The sequence below is a fragment of the Neurospora hispaniola genome (assembly GCF_033458365.1).
Source record: "Neurospora hispaniola strain FGSC 10403 chromosome Unknown B0T23scaffold_4, whole genome shotgun sequence".
NCBI classification, from domain to species: Eukaryota; Fungi; Ascomycota; class Sordariomycetes; order Sordariales; family Sordariaceae; genus Neurospora; species Neurospora hispaniola.
Window position 1 is genome coordinate 575,137 of NW_026944409.1, and position 20,607 is coordinate 595,743.

General features: G+C 52.2%; 7 protein-coding genes across 7 annotated transcripts; 4 read left to right on the forward strand and 3 right to left on the reverse strand.

The window, feature by feature from the left end:
* Positions 1-1,387: 1,387 nt before the first annotated feature.
* On the reverse strand, positions 1,388-3,365 carry B0T23DRAFT_135051 (cytochrome P450). The gene is made up of 2 exons (XM_062832254.1): positions 3,004-3,365; positions 1,388-2,949 (listed from the first exon to the last, which is right to left on the reverse strand). The coding sequence occupies exons 1-2, from the start codon at positions 3,228-3,230 to the stop codon at positions 1,518-1,520; spliced, it is 1,659 nt and encodes a 552-aa protein (XP_062692604.1). The 5' UTR covers positions 3,231-3,365; the 3' UTR covers positions 1,388-1,517.
* A 1,024-nt stretch (positions 3,366-4,389) lies between these two features.
* Positions 4,390-5,298, forward strand: B0T23DRAFT_135067 (uncharacterized protein). Its single transcript, XM_062832255.1, has one exon. The coding sequence runs from the start codon at positions 4,583-4,585 to the stop codon at positions 5,183-5,185; it is 603 nt and encodes a 200-aa protein (XP_062692605.1). The 5' UTR covers positions 4,390-4,582; the 3' UTR covers positions 5,186-5,298.
* A 522-nt stretch (positions 5,299-5,820) lies between these two features.
* Positions 5,821-8,315, forward strand: B0T23DRAFT_379066 (ADC synthase). The gene is made up of 2 exons (XM_062837127.1): positions 5,821-6,193; positions 6,271-8,315. The coding sequence occupies exons 1-2, from the start codon at positions 6,018-6,020 to the stop codon at positions 7,841-7,843; spliced, it is 1,749 nt and encodes a 582-aa protein (XP_062692606.1). The 5' UTR covers positions 5,821-6,017; the 3' UTR covers positions 7,844-8,315.
* A 193-nt stretch (positions 8,316-8,508) lies between these two features.
* B0T23DRAFT_412299 (uncharacterized protein) lies at positions 8,509-11,240 on the forward strand. Its single transcript, XM_062839480.1, has 3 exons — positions 8,509-8,911; positions 8,961-9,188; positions 9,249-11,240. The coding sequence occupies exons 1-3, from the start codon at positions 8,723-8,725 to the stop codon at positions 10,779-10,781; spliced, it is 1,950 nt and encodes a 649-aa protein (XP_062692607.1). The 5' UTR covers positions 8,509-8,722; the 3' UTR covers positions 10,782-11,240.
* Positions 11,241-12,084: 844 nt separating this feature from the next.
* On the reverse strand, positions 12,085-15,236 carry B0T23DRAFT_420022 (uncharacterized protein). The gene is made up of 6 exons (XM_062839724.1): positions 14,648-15,236; positions 14,397-14,567; positions 14,240-14,341; positions 14,055-14,154; positions 13,489-13,984; positions 12,085-13,334 (listed from the first exon to the last, which is right to left on the reverse strand). Exons 1-6 carry the CDS (start codon positions 14,873-14,875, stop codon positions 12,254-12,256), a joined length of 2,178 nt encoding a protein of 725 aa, XP_062692608.1. The 5' UTR covers positions 14,876-15,236; the 3' UTR covers positions 12,085-12,253.
* A 389-nt stretch (positions 15,237-15,625) lies between these two features.
* B0T23DRAFT_135137 (uncharacterized protein) lies at positions 15,626-17,446 on the forward strand. Its single transcript, XM_062832257.1, has 3 exons — positions 15,626-15,895; positions 15,967-17,013; positions 17,433-17,446. The coding sequence occupies exons 1-2, from the start codon at positions 15,743-15,745 to the stop codon at positions 16,972-16,974; spliced, it is 1,161 nt and encodes a 386-aa protein (XP_062692609.1). The 5' UTR covers positions 15,626-15,742; the 3' UTR covers positions 16,975-17,013; positions 17,433-17,446.
* Positions 17,105-19,550, reverse strand: B0T23DRAFT_135128 (uncharacterized protein). The gene is made up of 2 exons (XM_062832256.1): positions 17,534-19,550; positions 17,105-17,467 (listed from the first exon to the last, which is right to left on the reverse strand). Exons 1-2 carry the CDS (start codon positions 19,375-19,377, stop codon positions 17,236-17,238), a joined length of 2,076 nt encoding a protein of 691 aa, XP_062692610.1. The 5' UTR covers positions 19,378-19,550; the 3' UTR covers positions 17,105-17,235.
* Between the last annotated feature and the right edge of the window lie 1,057 nt (positions 19,551-20,607).

A 20,607-nucleotide genomic window follows, 5' to 3' on the forward strand; every position in this document is an offset into this window, starting at 1 on the left:
TCCCCCACATATGTAATGTGGTGATTTGGGGGAAGGGACAGTAATTTTTTTTTTTTTTTTTTTTACTATGAGTTTACTACTGTAACTTCCCCTCGCACTTTTCTTTGCCGTTTGCGCACCACCAGCAAAGATCCTTTTCCGGGTCTTTATCGTCGCCCAGCTCACTGCTTCTTACACTTGCACCACCAGAGGTCGTAGTGGGGACACCGTTTCATGTAGCGGGTTTCGGTCATGGTGGAGGGTATGATGGATGGTACGGTAGTAGAGTGATTGGATGATTTGAAAGGTGTCGATGGGATAATCGTCGGTGTTTTTATCTTATTTTGGCTTCGTTTGGTTTGGAGTATGGTACGCTTGTTGTGTTGTTCTTGTCCTTGTTGGACTTACTGTGCGGAATGGTCTGTCTGATGGACTGAGTGCCCTGGTCTTGGTCTGGTCTTGTTCGAAGCCCTGCTTCTGCTTCTGCGTGCTACGGATAAAAGTGTTCACGGTTGACCATTCCATAGCGTTGACGGAGCATTAAATAGGTATGTACCTACCTACTCTTGACTCCTTGCGCAAGATGAGACTAGCTAACCGCCCGACAAGGAGTGTTGTTCACTTCGATCATCTGAGAAGATTTGCCATTGTTGGGCTTAGTACCTATCAGTTGGCGACCGTCAGCCATGAAACCTTCATCAGCATCCGTCTGCCCAACAATGATGCTTTTTTCGATCATCTGAGATGTCAATAAATTCATTGTCTTGGCAACCGGCGGTCGTGAGACGGTAAGACCATCATCAGAACTGACAAAGCGCTTATAGGGAATCCATCGCGCGTCCTCTGTTAGTTAGGTACTCATCTGCTCCGTAGTGTTCATCTTGGTTGGTTGGTTCTGCACGGTCCTCCTGCAAGAAAGCTCTCGTTGAAGCGCTCACCTACCTACCTAAGAAACAGGTGACGAAAGATGAGGGGGGGGTTTGGAAGCCAACTGATATTTCAAACACTTTGCTTGACCACTGGAGAACCAACATAACCATTACCATTACCACAGCACAGCGCGAAAGCTTTGTTGACAACTTTTTGTCGTTGTCACGATCATATTGAAGCAGCACGAGAGACGTTCAGGGCTCCTCGGGATCATCAAGCAACTCCGCGTTGACATGAAATGATAGACTGTTGGGACCGACGTGGCGTTTTCATACCAGCGCCAATGCCACGTAAACTGAACGCCGCCAACTACCATAGGTAGTTTGGTTGTTGCCAGAGAGGGTATCATCGATCAGTCTCAGTGTTGACAGTGCTGTTGGTGATAGGGAGCAGACCCCTGGGCTGCCGAGCATGAGAAACAACGATACCATCGGCTAAATCTCGTCAAAGGGAGAAATGGCGCCTAAGTACGATGTGGTTGATCACCCACCAGAGGTAGAAAGACAGCAGCAGAAAAAAGAAACACTGTATTGCATGTACCTCGCCTCCCACCAAGGGCACAGTTTTCACCTCGCAAAACATGGGAAGGATACTATCGTTAAATACGTTTACTCCGAAGAAATACCACCAAACACCCTCCGCTGAATCACAACCCTCACCTCCTCCTTCGGCTTCACCGGCCCCGGACCACCCACCATCTCCGGTACCGTCCATCCACCCCCCTCAGCAGGACTAATATCCCACAGCATCACCAGCGCCGCGCCAATAGCCATGAGCTCCTTCTCCGCAAACACCCTTCCTCTGCACATACTCGCCCCGGCGCCCCACGGCCTCAGCTTTCCGTACTTGGCGACCAATTTACCTGACGCGGGATCCATCTCGAGGAAGCGATCGGGGACGAACTTGTCTGGGTCAGGGTACAAGGACGGGTCCCGCTGGGAGAAGGAGTGGGGGACGGAGAGGAAGGTGCCTGGATAGAGCTTGTGGGCATGGTTGCCGTCTTGGACGGTAATGGGGCGTTTGACGAAGCGAGTTGACACTGCGCCGAATGCCAGGCGGAGGGTCTCTAGGATGATGGACTTTAGCAGTTGGCACTCGCGGGACAGGCCGGAAGTGTCAATTGCCGTGATTTCTTTTTTGTTGTGACGAGAGTCGGAGAGCGTGATGAACGGAGCAACTTCCTGGCGAAGGGTGTTTACCAGTCCTGGTGTGGAGTAGATGTATAAGATGAGCCAGAAGAGAACGGGTTGGGTGTTGGTGTTGCTTGCGAAGAGGACGAGCAACTCGGAGGCGGCACGCTCTTGGTAAGACCACTCGTTCCGTTCGAGGGCGGTGTTGCGCTCTAGGACAACGTCACTGACATCTGACATGTCAGCGCCGTCGTCAACCTTTTCTCCTCGCTGGAACTGGGTGACGCGGCGAGAAAAGGCTTCAACGCCGGCAAGCAGCCGCTTTCGAGCTTCTATACCTTCCTTCATGACCTTGAACGGAACCCATGTTGGCATGTTGATGAACAGCAACGGAACAACGTGGTCGAACTTCCAGATGTCTTCCAGGAGGTGCGGGTTACGATCCAGCAGGTCGTGTCCGAAGATGGGAGGGATGGTGAAGCAAGCGCCAAAGTCCATGATCAGGGCTGAGAGATTGGCCTCGACCGCGTCACCTTGTTGGATAACTTTGGTGTCGGCACGGAGTTCCCATCTCTTCATCTTCTCCTTTTCCTGGTTGAAACTGACGAATTCGGACACAATCTTGGGAAGGTTACCCCTCTCAAAGGCTGCAGTGGCACCGGCATCGTTGTTGAAGACTCTTTCAATCGGGGAGTGCCAGGGTTTGAACGTGCTTTCGACCTTCTTCCTCAAGGTCGGTGTATCGGGAAACCCGAAGAAACGGAGAAAGAGGCCATATCCATGCCACTCGATGCTGAGGGCGTGGTTCATTTGAGATGAGAAGAGGCGATCGACGTCTTCATACCCAATGAGAGTCTGATTGGCTGATGAGATGCCGTAGAATGAACCACCATATCGTCGGATTGCAGAGCTGAGTAACGCATGTTAGCTGATGTAATCGATCTCGAGAACAAAGTTGGCATACTAGACTCGATAAACGATGCCGTTGCGTGCTCCATCCAGCAAGTACATGACAAGCCCCATTTCAATGGGTCCCCAAGCTGGCAACTCCTTGCGCCTGGTGGACTCTTGTCGGAACAGGAGTCTGTACAGGATGAAGGCGATGGAAATGGCGAGTGTCGCCTTGGTCGCCGTGCTCAAGTCATGATAGACGGTAAGAGCATGCTGTACGATACTGTTCTCCACGGTCATGATGCTGTCAGGATTCTTCGTAGGCTGTGATCTTGATTGAAGGAGCCGAGAAGAAGTGCTGGTGAGCCACCCCCCGGCCCAGGTGTATCGGTTGTCGCCATCGTTGCGGAAGCATGCTATATTCTTCTTGGGGTATTCGTGCACAATAACAACAAGCAAACCTTGTTACGATTGTTGTTGTAGCTTGTAAGTAGTTGGGTAGGCGTTGTTGCCCTGGTCAAGCCACAGAAAAGGCCAATCATATCGAGAGTCAGAGACAAAGCGACATGAGATGAAAAGGACAATCACAACAGGTGTGGCTGGTGCGCTTGTTTGGGAACTGGTAAAGTCCCGCGCTTTGTCAGTCTTTTCGGACCCGGATCCGGGATCCTGTAACCGGAAGACGTTGGAAATCAACGGTAGCGGAGCCGGGCGCGATGCGAAAATAATGGAGATTGCATCGTGTCGCACGACAGTGGTGTAGTGGTGTCGTGTCTAACAGTGATGAGTGACACTTGTACCCATTTCTGTTAGTACTCAAGTGACTGTGTTACAAGACCGATTGGTCCCTGGCGATCATCATGAATGAACACATGGTTTGCTGTTCTGCCATGGCAGTATCAATGCGAAGACCGTTGAATGGGAGAAGGCAGAGCAGTTAGATGGAGAGAAGAAAGGAAGCAAGTACGTCGAAAGTGGACAGAAGCGAAAGGATGTGTGGAGGAGGGGTTCGAGAGAACAAGGGGAGATGGAGTTTATAAAATGACATCATCCATCTACCGAATCAGATTGTCTGTTCTCTATCACGACTTCCAATCGAAGAAGGCGCGCCAAACATCTTCCATTATTGGACCTGCCCGTTCCTGCTCAATGTCACACTCGGGGAAATTCCTCGTCATTAAGGGCTGTCCGACTTTGATGACAAGTGGTGACCACGGCAAATATGCCTTCAGCACTCCAACCCGGAGGCACGATATGGGCGATTGAAAGAACACTACTGTATGCGCAGTCAACAACACACTGAGAGGGAATTGTTTTCTGTCGGGTTCGGAGGATTGATCGGCAACTGGGCTACAGGTGGCTTCCCAGCCCAGCCATTCGCGGATTCAGCCATGTTTCCGTGACTAACCACAGACTTCAGCATCAAGCAAGAAACGAGTCAAAAATATCATCGGCAGATGCGAGATACCCTCCATCATGTACAATTACATCACCGGTTCCCAACCTCTACCATCACACGAGATACATGCATTCTCATGATAAACAGCATTGGTTTCTGAGATACCAGGGGCCTCTTTCTTCAAGATGAAGGACCCTTATAACTAGCCTTCACTCGCCTGTTATACTTGGGGTCTTCACACAAATCATCAACCATGGCTCCCCTACCGCTCCCACGCATACCCACTTCAGCAGCCGAGAAACTCAAAGACTTTGTTTTCAAACGGGTCGTACACTTAGCTCTCCAAGGAATCGAAGCCATCCACCCTACAAACACCTTCAGCCCCATCACCCGGCGGCAAGACGCACCGCCCACCGCCACAGTAACCTTCGTCCAAGTCGACAACGACAACGATAACGACCCTGATGACGCGCAAACCCTCAGCGGCGGCGCCATTGCCGGCATCGTCATCGGCTCTATCGTCGGCTTGCTTCTCCTCATCTGGATCATCCGCAGCTGCTTCAACCTGGGCGCTCCACCGACACACGGCAAGCGCAACAGCAAGGCTTGGTACGATGGCGTGAGGGATGAGTACCCGCCCAGACACGTGGGCGGGGTGAGACACTCACGGTCGAGGTCGAGGCATTCGCGTAGCCGTCATCGAGGTCATTCTAGGCATCGGAGCCATTCGAGGAGGTCGTCTTCGATGCGCGAGGTGCCGGTTGTGGTGGCCTACCCGACTCATGTGTATGATGATCGGAGGGGGAGGAGCAGTAGGAGGAGTCGGAGTCGCAGTGTTAGTGTTTCGAGGTATTAAGGGGAAGAATGGAAGTTATTCGGGAGTATGGGAATGAGAACTCAACCGGGATGAGAGAGCATTGCACCATGCGTAACGGATTGACGAGGCAACGAACTGATGACTGATTGGTACAAACGTATTCTTTCCTTTCAACCATATAATATTCGGACAGAATAACATATAATAAATAATGAACAAAACACACAAGATACACACCGGAAAAGGGAGTTGAATGTAATAAACCTAGATATCTCGGGTTGTTTTCTTTTGATAAATTCGCAAGCCACGATGTCTGTTATCATATGGTATGCTAAGTACTTGATGATATGCTATGCTACTTGTGTAAAGTTATGATTTGGTTACGGTTGTAATCTTTTGTTGAGGCAACAAAGCTGGTATCTTGGTTGAAGCCGGAACAGTCCTTCAATAAAATCAATACAGCGACTTTTCACTTAGACACTAATTGTTAGCAGGCGGCAGTGCGATATGTGAAAACACTAACAGCGTCACTGGTGCATGATGTACATGTACCTTTGATGCCGGCTTATCGGCTTATCGGCCGTCAAGGTTGCGTTCAGCCAGGAACAAACCCCGCCCTTCCGGCACCTTTTGGCAGGAAGCTCCACTCCGTGAGTCACTAACGCGGCAGGCGGTGTAAAATTATAGCGTGCGAGGGCAAGCATGCCACTTTCACGGTTCAGTTGCGATCGATGGCGTCCCGTCTCCTCCGCGACCGGTTCAGTTGTCACTTTGACATCCATCCACTGACTCTTTCCACTCAGCGAATCCCCTCCGTCCTGTTTCTGCTTCTGCCTTTTTTTGCTTGGACGTTGCAGTTCAGTTGTTCAGCATGGCTGCCCTCGACATCAGGCCGTCCCTGGAGGACGCGCGCAAGCTCTTCGACCAGACATGCCAAGCATCAGCGACCTCGACAGCATCCCCAAGGCCCACCCTTCTCCCTCTCTGCATCTCCCTGCCTGCCGATCTGTTGACGCCCTCGGCCATCTACCTCAAGCTCTCCGCAGGGTGCGTCTTCCTCCCAAACCCCTCTCTCCCTCGCCGTGTGTCCCGTTCCGAATAGCTCAATTGACTCACTCGGCTAGAGCGACAGCTGAATACTCGTTCCTCCTCGAGAGCGCCACTGGCAGCACCGAGACTGTCGGCCGCTACAGCTTCATTGGCGCCAACCCCCGAAAGGTCCTCGAGACCGGCCCCGGCTACCAAGATGTCGGCGATCCCATGAAGGCCCTTGAGCAGGAGCTCAGCCAGGACAAGGTCCTCAGCATCCCCTCCCTCCGACTCCCCAAGCTGACGGGCGGCGCTGTCGGCTACATCTCGTACGACTGCATCAAGTACTTCGAGCCCAGGACGGTCAAGGGCCGCGAACTCAAGGACAACCTACACATCCCCGAGGCCCTCTTCATGCTCTACGATACCATGGTAGCCTTCGACCACTTCTCCTCCGCCTTCACCGTCGTCACCCACGTCCGACTTCCCGAGGACCCCTCCGGCGACTTCGAGGCGGCCTACAACGCGGCTTGCGACAGCATTCGCTCGACACTCCAAGTGATCAACCAGCCAGAGACGCCGCTCCCGCCCAAGGACTCCAGCACTCCCGCCGCCGATCAGACATTTGCTTCCAACGTTGGACGCCACGGTTACGAGACCTTTGTGACGGAGCTCAAGAAGAACATTGTCAAGGGTGACATCATCCAGGCCGTTCCGTCCCAGCGCTTCTCTCGCAGCACCAGCCTGCACCCCTTCAACATCTACCGCACCTTGCGCACGCTCAACCCCTCGCCGTACCTCTTCTTCCTCTCGTGCTCCGACTTCCACATTGTAGGCGCCTCGCCCGAATGCTTGATGAAGACCGACGGATATGCCGACCTTCCTGCCGATACCCGTTTTGGCTATAGCGCTGCTGAGGCCCGCTCTCGTCCCAGGATCGTCAACCACGCCATTGCCGGTACCATCAAGCGTGGCCTCAACTCGGAGGAGGACGATGAGCTTGCGGCCGTGCTGCTGGCCTCAACCAAGGACCGCGCCGAGCACGTCATGTTGGTCGATCTGGCCCGCAACGATGTCAACCGTGTCTGCCACCCGTCTACCGTCAAGGTCGACCGCCTCATGCGCATCGACCGTTTCTCGCACGTCCAACATATCACCTCGGAGGTCTCCGGTCTGCTGCGCCCCGAGTGCACCCGTTGGGACGCTTTGCGCTCCATCTTCCCCGCCGGCACCGTGTCGGGCGCTCCCAAGATTCGTGCCATGGAGCTGATTTACGACTTGGAGAAGGAGAAGCGCGGCATCTACGCTGGCGCTGCCGGTTGGTTCGCCTATGATGTCATTCGCGTCGAAGGTGGTGAGGGTGATGCCCCTGTTACCACTTTCCTGAGCGAAGGACAGATGGATACCTGCATTGCTATCCGCACCATGCTGGTCAAGAATAAGGTTGCTTACCTGCAAGCGGGCGGTGGTATTGTCTTTGACAGTGAGAAGACGGAGGAGTGGATGGAGACCATGAACAAGTTGGCGGCCAACTTGCGCTGCATCGAACTGGCCGAGAAGTACTACGGCGAGAGTACGGGATCCAAGTCGGTGCAGGAAATTATTGAGGAGGAGAGGAAGAAGGGCGACGAGCAGTACAAGCTGCAGACTATGAGCGCTGGGGCGTAAGTGTGTAGTGTATTTGTGCGTGTTGAAGGCTGAGTTAAAACAGGATACCAGGTGAATCAATGTTTGAGCTGCAGGCTGAAGCCTTCCATGATGTGGTCTGGGTGAAACTCGGTGTCCTTGTCTGTCAAGTCCACTGTTCCGTCTTACGTCCCACCCTGTCGGCGATAACTGTCCCATGAGCATCGAGACACCCTCCCCTTCTCGGCCGCCGCCGACTTTTTTTCTCCGGCCCCTATTTTCCCGACTCGCTAAAGCGGACCGGCCAACGGCCTCCCCATGCTAACACTCCGCTTTCCGGGGTTTACACCGTAAGCGCCCGTTTTCCCGCCGCACCGGGACCAAGCCACGTTCAAAAGATAGTAAACGAGGCAGAGACATCGGGGACCTTTAACCCCCCCTATTAAGCGGCGGGTATTGCAACGATCAACTATAGTAGAAGATCTCTTTGTTTCTGTGATTAAAAAAAAAAAAAAAAGGTGTAAGGCTATTGGAACGGTGGCACTTTTCCCGGGTACTACAGGGGCAATCAACTCATACGCAACTAGTGGTGCCACCTTTTTTGTCAGGGCGAGCTTGTCACACGTGAGACCACATCACAGCCTGACATGGTGTACTGGCTCGGTGCCGCGACCGGGAATAGTGGGTCCCGGATCTGAAGGCGCCTTGAGCTGGTCACTCATTCCCGCTCGCGCCCTTGATTCTATTCCGTTGTCAAACTCCATCTTCTAGTATTCTCTTAACAAAATGCAGCTACTGCATGATAATATCTAAACCAAACCATCCCGCCATTTCTTTCACAACGTGGCCAGCCATTTGCCACCTTCTCTTCATTCTCGATTACCTAACCACATCCTCACCCTGCCACCCGTTGTCGCCATCATGGTCCGCACTCGAGCTCAGATAGATCAACCCTTGACAGGAAATCGACCCCAGGGCATCCGCAAAAGCGCACCTCAAAAGCTCCGTCGCCTCCGAGACCCAGACCCGACAGGCACGCCACATGAGCAAGCTCTATCAGATCAAGTGAAAGTCCCGTCATCTCCAACGGGTGGACCTCTAAAACGAAAGGTATGACAAACCTGTCCTCCTTGTCATCTGTTCGCTAATTACACTATAGAATCGACAAATATCCGTCGAACGCAAAAATCAGGAGCTGTTGCATGCCGTTGCAGATCCACTCAAGCATACTTCAGACGAACACTCTCGGAAACGCAGACGAACATCTCCTGACCAACAAGACCCTTCTAACCATTCTCTCCGTCCCGCAGGCAACTCTCCGCCCCTTTCTAAGCCTCTCGAGCCCCCAGCTTTGCCAAATCTGCCAGTATCGCCGGCTCTCGTCCCGGTTCCAGAAGAGGCTGCAAGTGGCGACACCGAGGAGAGGCAATACATAATCGATCACTAGAGGAGAGAAGGCTCTTGGCCCAAGAAATATTTCGAACAGGACGATTACACTAGGAAAGATTTTGATAAGCTAATGGACTCAACTACAAGGGTTCAAGCCCTTCTGTTCCCATGTTACGATCCAGTCGCAAGGCTTCGTTTCGCGGAAAGGGATGCCTCGGCATCTCTCAGCCGCAAGCGATCTGGATCTAACAGTTCCACATCAACTTCGATGCCGCCACCTTCTACAACGATGGCGTCCAGCGATTGGAGACCAAGAGAAGAGAAGAGCGCCCCGTACCGGAGTGTCCAATACGAGTCCGCACTCGAGGCTAATGGTTCATACATGAAGACGTCACCGTTTGGTATTACGGATGAGAGCAAGAACCTTTGCAGGACCCTCCTCAACACTGAACAACCAGCTCCTAAAGGCACACTCTTCGACGACGATGTCTTTGAGAGTACCTGCGAGAGTCTTGCGAACAAGAACGAGGCGACGGTTTTCCTAGATATTCTTCGGCTGATCGTTCCTTCGGCGGTGCATTACGCTCTTCGTGCCAAACACCTCGAACACCTCAATCACCTTACCGAAAGTGTGAATGAGGGCTGGAACAGATGTTTCCCCTTGACCGGCATTCGTCCTCAGCCCGATTACTCTGTTGGTTTCCAACGAGACGCCTTCACCCAAGACCAGATCGATAAACTCATGCCCTTTACTGGTGACATGGGATACCGGTCCCTTTTCAAGGCCACATACCACATGTACTTTCCGTTCCTCACCTGTGAGATGAAGTGCGGCGCTGCGGCACTCGATATCGCAGACCGCCAGAATGCCCACAGTATGACACTTGCGGTGCGAGCCATCGTCGAGCTCTTCCGTATTGTCAAGCGCGAAGATGAAGTTAACCGGCAAATTCTTGCCTTCTCCGTCTCGCACGACCACCAATCTGTACGGAACTACGGCCATTACCCGGTCATAACAGAAAAAGACACCAAATATTATCGGCACCCGATCCGCAAGTTTGACTTTACTGACTTGGACGGCAAGGAGAAGTGGACAGCGTACCGATTCATCAAGAACATCTACGATATATGGGTGCCCGATCATTTCAAGAGGATTTGCTCTGCCATTGACCAGTTGCTGGTGCCAGATTCCGGAAATTCATCGCCTTCTGAGGCAACTGGACTTTCGCAGAATTTGGGAAATCTGATGCAGTCAGAGCAGCCCATGGCCACTTCATCGCAGAACTTGGGAAATCCGATGCAGTCAGAGCAGCCCATAGCCACTCCACCGCATGACTTGAGAAATTTGGTGCAATCGGAACAGCCTACAGCCCCTCCATCGCAGGACGTGGGGAATCCGGTGCAGTCGGAGCAACCTACAGCCCCTCCATCGCAGGACGTGGGGAATCCGGTGCAGTCGGAGCAACCTACAGCCCCTCCATCGCAGGACGTGGGAAATACGCTGCAGTCGGAGCAACCTACAGCCCCTCCAGACACTTCACGTACAAGACCGAAGGCGGCAAAGAGGAGGAAGGGTCAAGTCAAGACGTGAATACGTAGGTAGCATTGTTTTGGATATCACACAAGCCGTCGTGACGTGATGGTCAGTTGGTGCGTGTCCCCCCCAATTATTCTCCTTCCCTTGAGTCCCTGAAGTCGCCCGTCTCTTCAAGTTCCATCTCGAATTTAAATTCCCGGAATGATTAATTGCTGGGAAGCTGCTTCTCTCCGGGCAGTTCAATTGCCACTGTCATTAGACATGAAAGCCATCATAGAACCGTAGACGACAGACAGCCCGAGAACGCTTCGTTCTTTGTAGCACCTAGGTACTTTTTCAACATACATGCCTGACCCATCCTTGTTGCCCGAGTCTAAGTAATCCAGGCCACTTCATTCTCCTAGAAGGCCCCGCTCGTCCAAGATAAATTACATACACGCAGGTAGTAGGTACGGTAGTAACGTAGACTGCGGCCGTGTCGGACCAAAGAAAGCACGATACCTTTTTTTTTTCCTTTTCTTTTTTTCTTTTTTTTTTTCCACGGGTCAGCGAGGGACAAGTTTAATGCCTAAACAGTCCTTAGAAGAACGCACCGACGCACGTCACATGATCTCATTTTCTCATTCGAGCTTTTTAAAAAGTTCATTTACTGCCAGACGAAAAGGCATTATTACCTATTAACAATCCCCCCCCCCTCCCACTCAGATAAATCAGGAATACCCATCGACTTCCTGGCTACCGACCGACTACCAACCAACAACTAGCAAGCATCATCCACCCACCCCCTTTGCGATCAACATCGGAGGGTCGACATCGCATATATTTTTGTATCTACTATATATGACTGAATGAAATCGAAGCTATAGTATAGCACTTAGCTAATTAGTTCTTGGAATTATGAAATTCTGTTGTTTTTGTCTGCCTTCGCTAGCAGATGCGATACCCTTATCGCTGATGTACTGCAACTTTTCCGGCCAAACAGATCTGATCCTGCGATAACGGCCCCGTGGTTAGGCTGTTTCCAGGCGACCTGGTCCTAAGGTACCTTGACGGGTTACTTATCGAGTGAATGGATTTTTGGGGGAGATTCAGAGATAACTAGTTGGGTATAACAGTAGGTAAACAATATGTCTTTGTTTACGTGCTATGTTTCAAGGTTTAATCCATCTCCGTATATAGTCCAATACTAGTTTGTTTATTCGTTCGAGACCTCTTGTCAATATTCCTATGCGTTCTTATAGCTAACTAATGCATAATCTTACCTTGGATACGCCATCCCTAATATTCAAAATGCCGGATTAAATCCAGCGAATGCCTTTCGATTCATTAGTATAGAGTTTAGGACTATTCGAAATAGATTTCGTCTAGTGCACTATGTATATTGTACTACCAGGAGTGTCTAGTGTACTAAGCTAACAAACAAACTAGTATCGGACTGTATATAGGATGTCCGAAGAAAGAAAATCTCCACCCCTCCGCCTGAGATGCCCTCTTTTTTTGCTTGCTCTGCAACCAACTGGCGAGATTTACCCAATATGCGGAACATACTTGGACCATGACGGCAGTAAATACGCCGAGTCGGACAAGTGAGCAAGATTGATAAAGGAAACAACCACGAGATAACCCCGCGCCAGGAAATATAGCGGTATAAAACAGCATGTGGCGATGTCAAAGACGAGCCGTAGAAGAAGAGGTAGAAACATCGCTGGTATAACAGCCGCGAAGAACACAAAAATTGGGAGACTGAACAGTGCAAGCACAGTGGCAATGATGCTCAGGTAGAGAACTCCTCGCCATGTCCGAGGCCAGTTGGACAGCAAATGCATAGCCCGGTATTCTGCCAGCATTCTGTCAGCCAGCGACCAACGCGAACTGCTATCCACCCATTCAAGGCTGAGGATATGAGCTATTGGCTTTAGGTATCTTTTCTCCAATAGGCTGACCATGAATGCGAGGACAAATCCGATAGAGGATATGTAGCGAAAAGGGGGATATCTTTGCCACGCTGATAAGGCCACCACAAAGATCCCGCTGGCGGCTATAACCATACTGGACAGCCTCCATAGGATTGTTTCTGCAACTGACGTGAACGGGGCGTTCCAAGCGAGACAATGAAGCGCGCCATAAATGAGGCTGACAAGTCCGAAGCCGAAGTAGAGTGATGTATACTGCTCGTAGTCTTCAAATCGCGGAAGATTCCGTGCCCTGTCAACGAGCAAATTTGAAGGTATGTCGAGAATGTTCTCATATGCCATTGCCAACTGCCATCTTCTCATGTCAGAGTGGCTGATATCAATGAAGGGCCGAGACACCAATGGAACTTGAGGCGGATTGGGCTGACACTTGACTGTGCCATGGTCGGGGAGCGAGACATCAGGCAACTTGTACGAAAGGAATTCCGGGACTGTGCCCATCTTCTTCTTTCCCGTCCCTTCTGGTTCCCGCCACTTAAAATCCCGATCGCGTAGAAGCACGTTGGCCCAAACATCGGAACGTTGCTCGTTTGAAATGATTCGCTCGGTAGCATCGCCGGACGTTGTTCGTACTAATTCCAGTAAAGCATCCGATTTCCGTATTATCACCAAGCATTTTGTTGGAGGAGCAAGTCTATAAAAGAGATATGTCAGTAGAGTGTTCCTTTAATACAATTGATGACGGATGTGTGGTTGGACTCTGGAGCAACCGTTGATGCTGTAGAGATTCAGAAAGACAGTTGCTAACTTGTCGAGTGGTGGGTAGTGGCAAGATGTTGTGTACGTACTTGCTCTTCTTTAACGCGTATTTTTGCATCAGTGGTGAATACACGAGACTGTGTATAAGATAGGGCTTTTGTTCGGACATTCCGTCAAGCTGATCGAAGTAATTTGGGTAAGCAGCATCGAGGTCTTCTGGGCATACCGCGATGTTCTTATTAATTGTGCAGCCGAAAGAAGCTGTTTGCTCAAGATACTTGTATTCCACGTCGAACACGAAGGCCTCCGGTTCTTCGTAAAGATTCGCGACTTCGCTCAACGTGTCATCAAGTTCGCTGTGGACACACATCGCCGCAAGAAGTTTAGAACCATTTATAAGGTCCTCGCCGGTCAAGCTTGCATCGAGGGATATCTTTTCCGGTTCACCGACATCGAGTGGTTTGTGCCACCACATAGCATAGATGAACAGGGTACATAGAGCGTGCCCAAGAGTATTGAGTTCCAATAAGCTTATTGAGAGCCCCTGGGCAAATCTGTTAACACACCCTATGCAGAACCATGATGCTGTTATGGGCAAAGTCAGTAACGTGACTTATTACCCACCATTGAAGTGTTGGACTCGATTGTAACTTACCTTGGAAACAAACCAGTGCTTTTGCTAATGTGCTCCCTTTGCTCTTGTCGTCAATGCTCTCTCTTGGCAGAACCGGTATCAAATCTTCCAATCCTTTGCTCTTCAAGAATCGCAGAGCTTCTGGAGTTTAAGGTAAGGCGAGTTCGCGGGGCCCCTGTCGCCTTCTTCGGCAGGAAGTTCTTGACTCGTCGTTGGTTGGCGTTTCCGATCTCGTTGATCTCAATCGCAAAGCCCCCCATGACAGCAAGAAATCCATGAGCAATAGTCCATTTGGGAACACCGACTGCCTGTGCGGAGCGTCAGATGCGACTTATGACTTCTAGTGTTCTCCGTCGTAGTTACCTCATCTTCAATGCTGTCCGAGGATGTGAATAGAGATGTGACGAAGCGCCAGGGACCTCTATTTCGAGCTCGACAACGGTAACCGACGTGGTCGGAAGGATTGTTCGCGGAATTCATAGCCTGAGAGATTGCTCGGGCCTGATAGTGTTGTTGATAAGCTGTATATGCAATCTGCGCACCGCTACCTAGTCAGTTGAGTGCTCACGACAGTGTTCGAAGGACAGGATAAGAGCTCGAGTTGATCAACTCACCGCTTCCGGACTCAAGAGACCCATCAACATCCACCCGGCCTTTCGGACCAGCTGTTTTACCCATCCTTCCTTGTGTTCAGGGACATTGAGGTGAATTGCTGTCCACACGCACAGACCCAGCGTAACAAGACATGTTGAAAGAATGTTGAAAGTGCCACGACGGTCGGGCTCTGGGACCCAGTTCGGATCATTGGACCCAGTAAAGTTGTGGCCAAAGAGGTCTGCCATCCCGAGACAGCGAGTTCGGTTAGTTGAGTCGAGGACTGAAATGGATCCTTGAGTGTTGATGGCCAGAAAACAACGAGGTATTGAAGTTGGTAGGTTGACAGTTGGGCAAGCTTGACACTTTGACGTCGCACCATCCGACTTCAGCGACCGACGATGATAACAAGAGCAAGTCGTGTATACGGTAGAGTGAGTGTGCTGTGAAGAAAGGAGGAGATGCTGGCGAGAAGTCTGAAGGGAAGGGGCAAGGCAGACATGCCAAGATGGCAAAAAAGACGCGTTGGATAACACAGAGACCTAGTTGAGGGTGTACATACGGGCCAACCCGGACGCATCCTGACATGTCTTCGGGGCTGAGCAAGGCATATTGGTGGTCATGTGTAACACGTCATTTCCAAAGACCAGGCTCGCGGAGCCTTGTCGTGAGTGATTGCCGATGATATGAATGGATGGATACATCTGGAGGATCGAGCAGATGCAGCCCTAGCAAGGTCAGCGGAATTGTCTCGGGCGATACAGATAGTATACTAACAATTTGCCTGTCAGTCAGTCTGCCTTGTGTCAGCCCGAGCCGGTCCGTCTTGGCCAATAGCAATGTAATTGAGAAGGAACGACTGTCTGGGATATCTACATGATAGGTGTGTGATTGTGGATATAGAAGGAGCATTGCGACATGACATCGAGCACCGATATTCCTGAGACCAACACGGGAGCTCCTTCCACCACGAGTTTGCAAGAGGCGGGATGGCATTTATCCGGTCCTCACCCGTCCACGGCAGTTGTGTTGAGTTTATCCCATAATGGCAAGCGGGGAAACCAGAAGGAAACTGAACCAATGCATCTTCGACCGCCGGTGAGAATGGAATCAACATGATCGTTAGCCATCGCGCCGCGGGAATTGCCTTCATTGCAGTCATTCTTATCATTCAATCCTTCCGGTTGCATGGTGCCCAAGTAATTCGACATGTTGGCGATCAACTTTCCAGCAAAGTTTCATCAGATGTCCTGAACACCACTTTGGGAGTATGTACGCATCTCTTTTCTCCAGTCTCGATCCTCACCCAGATATAACACTGACACTGAACGACTGCCAGTTCCAAGAGATCGTCGTCATCAACCTCCCCGAGCGAACCGACCGTCGCGATGCCATGACCCTCGCCGCTGCCCTTACCAACCTCCAAATCACATGGGCCAAAGGCGTCCCCGGGACTGACGTTCCAGACAAAGTCATACCAGGTGAAGACTGGGAAAAGTCCATCTTGCGCGGCAACAAGGGCTCATGGCGCGCGCACATGAACGTTCTCAACACCATCATTGACCACAACCTCACCAGCGCCCTGATCCTCGAAGACGACGCAGACTGGGATATTCGTCTCAAGTCCCAACTGCAAGTCTTTGCTCGAGCAGCTCAGCCCTTCACCCTGAACACTCATCAAGCCGCCACAGTGACAGACCCAGACAAGATCGTAAACCTTCCCATCACCTCCATCCCCTCCCCTCCCAACCAATCTCTCTCATCACCCTACGGCAACAACTGGGACGTCCTCTGGCTAGGCCACTGCGGCACCAACTTTCCCACCTCCACCATTCTGACCACCCCTCCAACCAACACCTCCCTGCTTCGCGTAACTATTCTCAACGACCCCACCGTTCCCAACCCACAATACCTTAAAGCGCACCCCTTCGCGCTGCCGGACCAACTCGCCGAGCTCTACCCGCCTCACACGCGTGTCGTGCACCTCTCCAGCGGGACCATCTGCACGCAAGCATACGCCGTCAGCCAGCAAGGAGCGAGGAAGCTATTGTGGCGGTTTGGTGTTCAGGAGGCGTTGACGAAGGGTTGGGACTTGTTCTTGGGGGAGTGGTGTGATGGTTTGTTTGTCGAGCAGGGCAGAGACACAGCGCCAGTTTGTGTGACGGTGCAGCCCCCGTTGTTCAGTCACCACTTTGGGAAAGGGGCGGCATCGGATATCACGGCGCCTGGGGGAGGGTTTGTGGATACGGAGAAAGAGATGACGCCGTATGTGAGGTGGAGTGTGAGGTTGAATATAGGGCGGTGGGTGGAGGGTGGGGAGGTGAGGGATCAGTGGCCTGATGAGTGATGACACATGATGGTGATGTGGTCATGTGGGTGGCAAGAGGTAAGACAGGTATGTAAAGACAACTTGAAAGTTGAAGCTTGAAGGATTTCCCAGAAAAAGCATATATTTCAACACATGAACTGAAATGAGCTGCTAGCAGATACTTCTCATCACAAATGCGCATCTAAGAGTCATTCATCAAGTTCATTTGAAATTATTACTCATTGCACAAAAAAAGACACGAGGTATCCCAAGAAATCCCCCACCGTTTGAACTCCATCCTTAAATGCTGATTTGCGAAGAAAGCGTCAAAGTGACAGGCGAACCGGACAGCGTAGTCCAGTAAATCTTGGGCTCGTTGCCCAGAGCATCAACAGTAGCCGATCCAGACGCGGAAGCGGGCACAGTGACGGGGATAGGGACAGAGCACTGGTTGTTGGTGGCAGTAACAGTCACGCTGACGATCTTGGTGCCGTCAGCAGAGTAGTTATACTGCATGTTGGGGTTGCATTTGCTGTTTTCCATGTCAGTATTTACATTCAGCACACCAAAATGAAATGAATCGGTGAAGAAAACTTACTCAAGCGTCATGCGATCAACAAACAGACGGCCGATATCATCATGCTTCAGCGAAACAATAGGCCAGTTGGTAAGACGGACCATCTCCTGCGTGATAGTCTCCACCCAGATCTGAAGCAGCGAGAGCTTGCCGCTGACAGACCCAACAGTGATCTGGTCAACATCGCCACTGCGCAAGTTGGCCTGGTGGAACATGTACGGATCAGGATGGAGACCCAACAAGTACCGAACATTCACGCGGCGGGCATCATCAAGCAGGTTGCTAAAGGGCGCCGCGCCAGCCGAGGTATCGATCCACTCCTGCAGCGTGCATTCCTGCGTGTCGCAGTTATAGTAAATAGTCGTAGCCCAGCGCGGGATGATGACCAGACCATCATACCCGTTGGTCGCGACGTTGGTTATGGCCGGCCAGAACGAGTTCTCGGGGTTCCGCAGAATGGGGCGCGTGTTGTCGCCGACGACGTAGCGGATGCCGTTATCAAGAAAGGCCTTGATGGCGTCACCGTTGAGCAAGCCCGTGATGGCGGGCGGGATCAGGCCAAGCGGGGAGAACATGGAGGAGGCGCCGAAGCCGATCTGGTTGAGCCAGGCTTGGTTGAAGTAGATCTCCTTGTTGGCGTCGCTGTAGGTGGCGTTGTTGAGCTCCTCGTGCGTGAAGGTGTGAGACACAGAGGCGAAGGTGTTGATGTGGTTGAAGAACCACGTGGTGATGTCGTCGAGGAGCGCGCACTGCAGCGACCAGGTGTAGTTCACGTAGGTGGATTTCCAGAGGGTGAGACCGGTGCCGAGCGGCTTCTTGAAGTCCAGGGGCGTGTCGGGGGGAGACTCGTAGTCGACGGCCTCGGAGGGGTTGCACATGGTGTCGCTGGTGGCTTTGGGGAGGCCCTCGATAAAGTCACCGTTGCCGTTGTGGCCCATTTCGATAAAGTAGTGGGAGCCGGCGGGCAGACGGGTGTTGATGTTGCTTTGCCAGGTGGCGTGGGTCTCGAGATCCGAGATGCGGATGCGGAAGTTGTTGCCGGCCGGGTGGTAGATCTCGGTCTCCAAGCCCATGTCGTCGACCTGGGTGGACAGGTGGATCTTGCGCTTGCCGACGAAGAGACCGCGGGTCATCCAGTGGATGAAGCCGTGCTGGAGGTAGTTGGAGGCCAAGGCCCAGTCGGTGGCCCATGAGGTGAACCAGACCATCTGCTGGCGAGTGCCAAAGGTGTTGATGATGGCCGCGACGCTGGTGGTGGAAAAGGTGCCATCGGAAGAAGGAGCAAACGTGGCAATGGGCTTGGCGATGGTCGAGTTGACGATCTTGGCCGGGTAGTGCCAGAGACCCTGGGTGCTCACGCCGGCGCCGGTCTTGACGTTGGCGGTAGGGAAGTCGGAGACGTCCGAGAAGGAGATGAGCTGCTCGACGCCCGTGTTGCAGCAGCCGGCACCGGCAACAGCCAGGTCGACGCCCAAGTCCGTGCTGGGGAAGACGTCGAGGCGGACCAGGCGAACACCAAAGTTGGTCTGGTAGCTGTAGATGGTCTCCCATTGCGCGGCCGTGATGGCGGAGCGCCAGCCGTCGCTGTACTGGTACGAGAGCTCGCTGACGACGATGATGCCGCCGTAGTTGCCTTGGTCGGTGCCCGTGGTCAGGGCGGGGAGGGTGATGCCGGCCTGGGGCACCAGCACGATCTGGTAAGGGATGCCATAGCCCTGCAGGCCTTCGGCAGCGGAAGTACCCGAGTAGGTGTCGCGGGCGAGGATGAGGATGGTGTTGGTGAGCGACTTGGCGGCCAAGGCGAGGGTGAAGTGCAGGGCCACCAAGAGGCAGCTCCAAGCTGCGCTCCTAGAGAAGGAGAACATTGCGGACAGAGGTTGTTGTTGTTTGCTGCACGTGCAATGCAAAAACAAGTGTTCACAAAGTTTAAGCAGTGTAGCCGTAACCCACGACTCAGTCCTACAAGATAGCCGGACTGGAGGATGTGCGTGGGATAAACTGTGTGCTCTAGGGAGGGAAAGCACAACAGGTGAAAGAAAACGAGTGGAAGGACGGCGGTGATGCTTGTGAGAGTCTCACTTCATGGAAGAAGGAAGCGGGAATGAGACACACAATATAGTTGGACAGACAGAACCACAACAGCAACAACAAAGTTTGTAACTTTGTATATCCTTGTGTGTGTGGATGTATGTGTGTCTGACTTGAATCTTTGATGGTGTGTATTCGTATAGGGATGGAGAAGACGTCCAGAATGAGCCCACTCACACACACACGAGCCTTGCTTACACTCTCTTCTGGCTCACGAATATTGGCATTATCACACCCGTTCGGGCATGGCGAGAATGGGCTGGGCATGGCAGCATGGTGCTAGCATGGCGGCAAGCAAGCAAGCAGGCTACCATGTCGTTGGGTCGGGTTCACTATCGGAGATAGATCCATGTTCCTGAATAGAATAGGGATATCCGAATGGTCTGACGATACCATGCAGCCTCTGGGGCCCCGATGCTAGAGTGCCAATGCGAAGTGAGAGCCGAGACGCCGAGTTGTTGGAAGAAGAGAGATGAAGGAGACAGCGCTTTGAAGCAGTCAGCCTTCAATTTTCAGCTCGATCCGGTAAGCATTATTGAACGGAGTGCTTCCTACTAGTTGCCGCGTGGATCACAACAGGTTCGGCCTTGTCTCGATCTGGAAGATACAAACGAGCTGAAATCTCGTGGGAAGCTAGTTGGAGTGTTTGAGGAGTCCGAGAAAAAAAAAAAAAAAGATCCAAGTCGTGTGTCTCATGCAAGCAATCTTTCGGGGGGGGGGGGGGGGGGGGCTGAGAAACGTGCCCAGGAACTAACTCGGAACGCCAATGTTGAATTCCCCAAACATGCCATGCGAAGGTTGGGTCTGGGGGAGGACCTAGTGCTATGCTACTGCTTGGATCAAAGAGAGAGAGAGAAAAATAGCGAAATCGAGATGGGGCTCCCGGAGGGGGGCGCGGCGTCGAGTGGGCGTCAACGTGGACATGCAGCTGGATGGCGTTGAGGGGAACAACCACCAAGCCAGGGGAAGTATCCAGTTAGTTGATCCAGGGGGGGGAAATACGGGCT

What these genes read in the sequence shown, in the direction of transcription:
- B0T23DRAFT_135137 (XM_062832257.1), top strand. Translation starts at nt 15,743, where the DNA reads ATGATCGTTAGCCATCGCGCCGCGGGAATTGCCTTCATTGCAGTCATT. An exon ending in TCCTGAACACCACTTTGGGA is followed by an intron (nt 15,896 to 15,966) that starts GTATGTACGCAT and finishes AACGACTGCCAG; the next exon opens with TTCCAAGAGATCGTCGTCAT.
- B0T23DRAFT_135051 (XM_062832254.1), bottom strand. Translation starts at nt 3,230, where the DNA reads ATGACCGTGGAGAACAGTATCGTACAGCATGCTCTTACCGTCTATCAT. An exon ending in GGCATCGTTTATCGAGTCTA is followed by an intron (nt 2,950 to 3,003) that starts GTATGCCAACTT and finishes TGCGTTACTCAG; the next exon opens with CTCTGCAATCCGACGATATG.
- B0T23DRAFT_379066 (XM_062837127.1), top strand. Translation starts at nt 6,018, where the DNA reads ATGGCTGCCCTCGACATCAGGCCGTCCCTGGAGGACGCGCGCAAGCTC. An exon ending in TACCTCAAGCTCTCCGCAGG is followed by an intron (nt 6,194 to 6,270) that starts GTGCGTCTTCCT and finishes TCACTCGGCTAG; the next exon opens with AGCGACAGCTGAATACTCGT.
- B0T23DRAFT_135067 (XM_062832255.1), top strand. Translation starts at nt 4,583, where the DNA reads ATGGCTCCCCTACCGCTCCCACGCATACCCACTTCAGCAGCCGAGAAA.
- B0T23DRAFT_135128 (XM_062832256.1), bottom strand. Translation starts at nt 19,377, where the DNA reads ATGTTCTCCTTCTCTAGGAGCGCAGCTTGGAGCTGCCTCTTGGTGGCC. An exon ending in GTTGATCGCATGACGCTTGA is followed by an intron (nt 17,468 to 17,533) that starts GTAAGTTTTCTT and finishes CATGGAAAACAG; the next exon opens with CAAATGCAACCCCAACATGC.
- B0T23DRAFT_412299 (XM_062839480.1), top strand. Translation starts at nt 8,723, where the DNA reads ATGGTCCGCACTCGAGCTCAGATAGATCAACCCTTGACAGGAAATCGA. An exon ending in GTGGACCTCTAAAACGAAAG is followed by an intron (nt 8,912 to 8,960) that starts GTATGACAAACC and finishes ATTACACTATAG; the next exon opens with AATCGACAAATATCCGTCGA. An exon ending in TATCGCCGGCTCTCGTCCCG is followed by an intron (nt 9,189 to 9,248) that starts GTTCCAGAAGAG and finishes ATCGATCACTAG; the next exon opens with AGGAGAGAAGGCTCTTGGCC.
- B0T23DRAFT_420022 (XM_062839724.1), bottom strand. Translation starts at nt 14,875, where the DNA reads ATGGCAGACCTCTTTGGCCACAACTTTACTGGGTCCAATGATCCGAAC. An exon ending in GAAACGCCAACCAACGACGA is followed by an intron (nt 14,155 to 14,239) that starts GTCAAGAACTTC and finishes CGATTCTTGAAG; the next exon opens with AGCAAAGGATTGGAAGATTT. An exon ending in TACGCGTTAAAGAAGAGCAA is followed by an intron (nt 13,335 to 13,488) that starts GTACGTACACAA and finishes TCTCTTTTATAG; the next exon opens with ACTTGCTCCTCCAACAAAAT.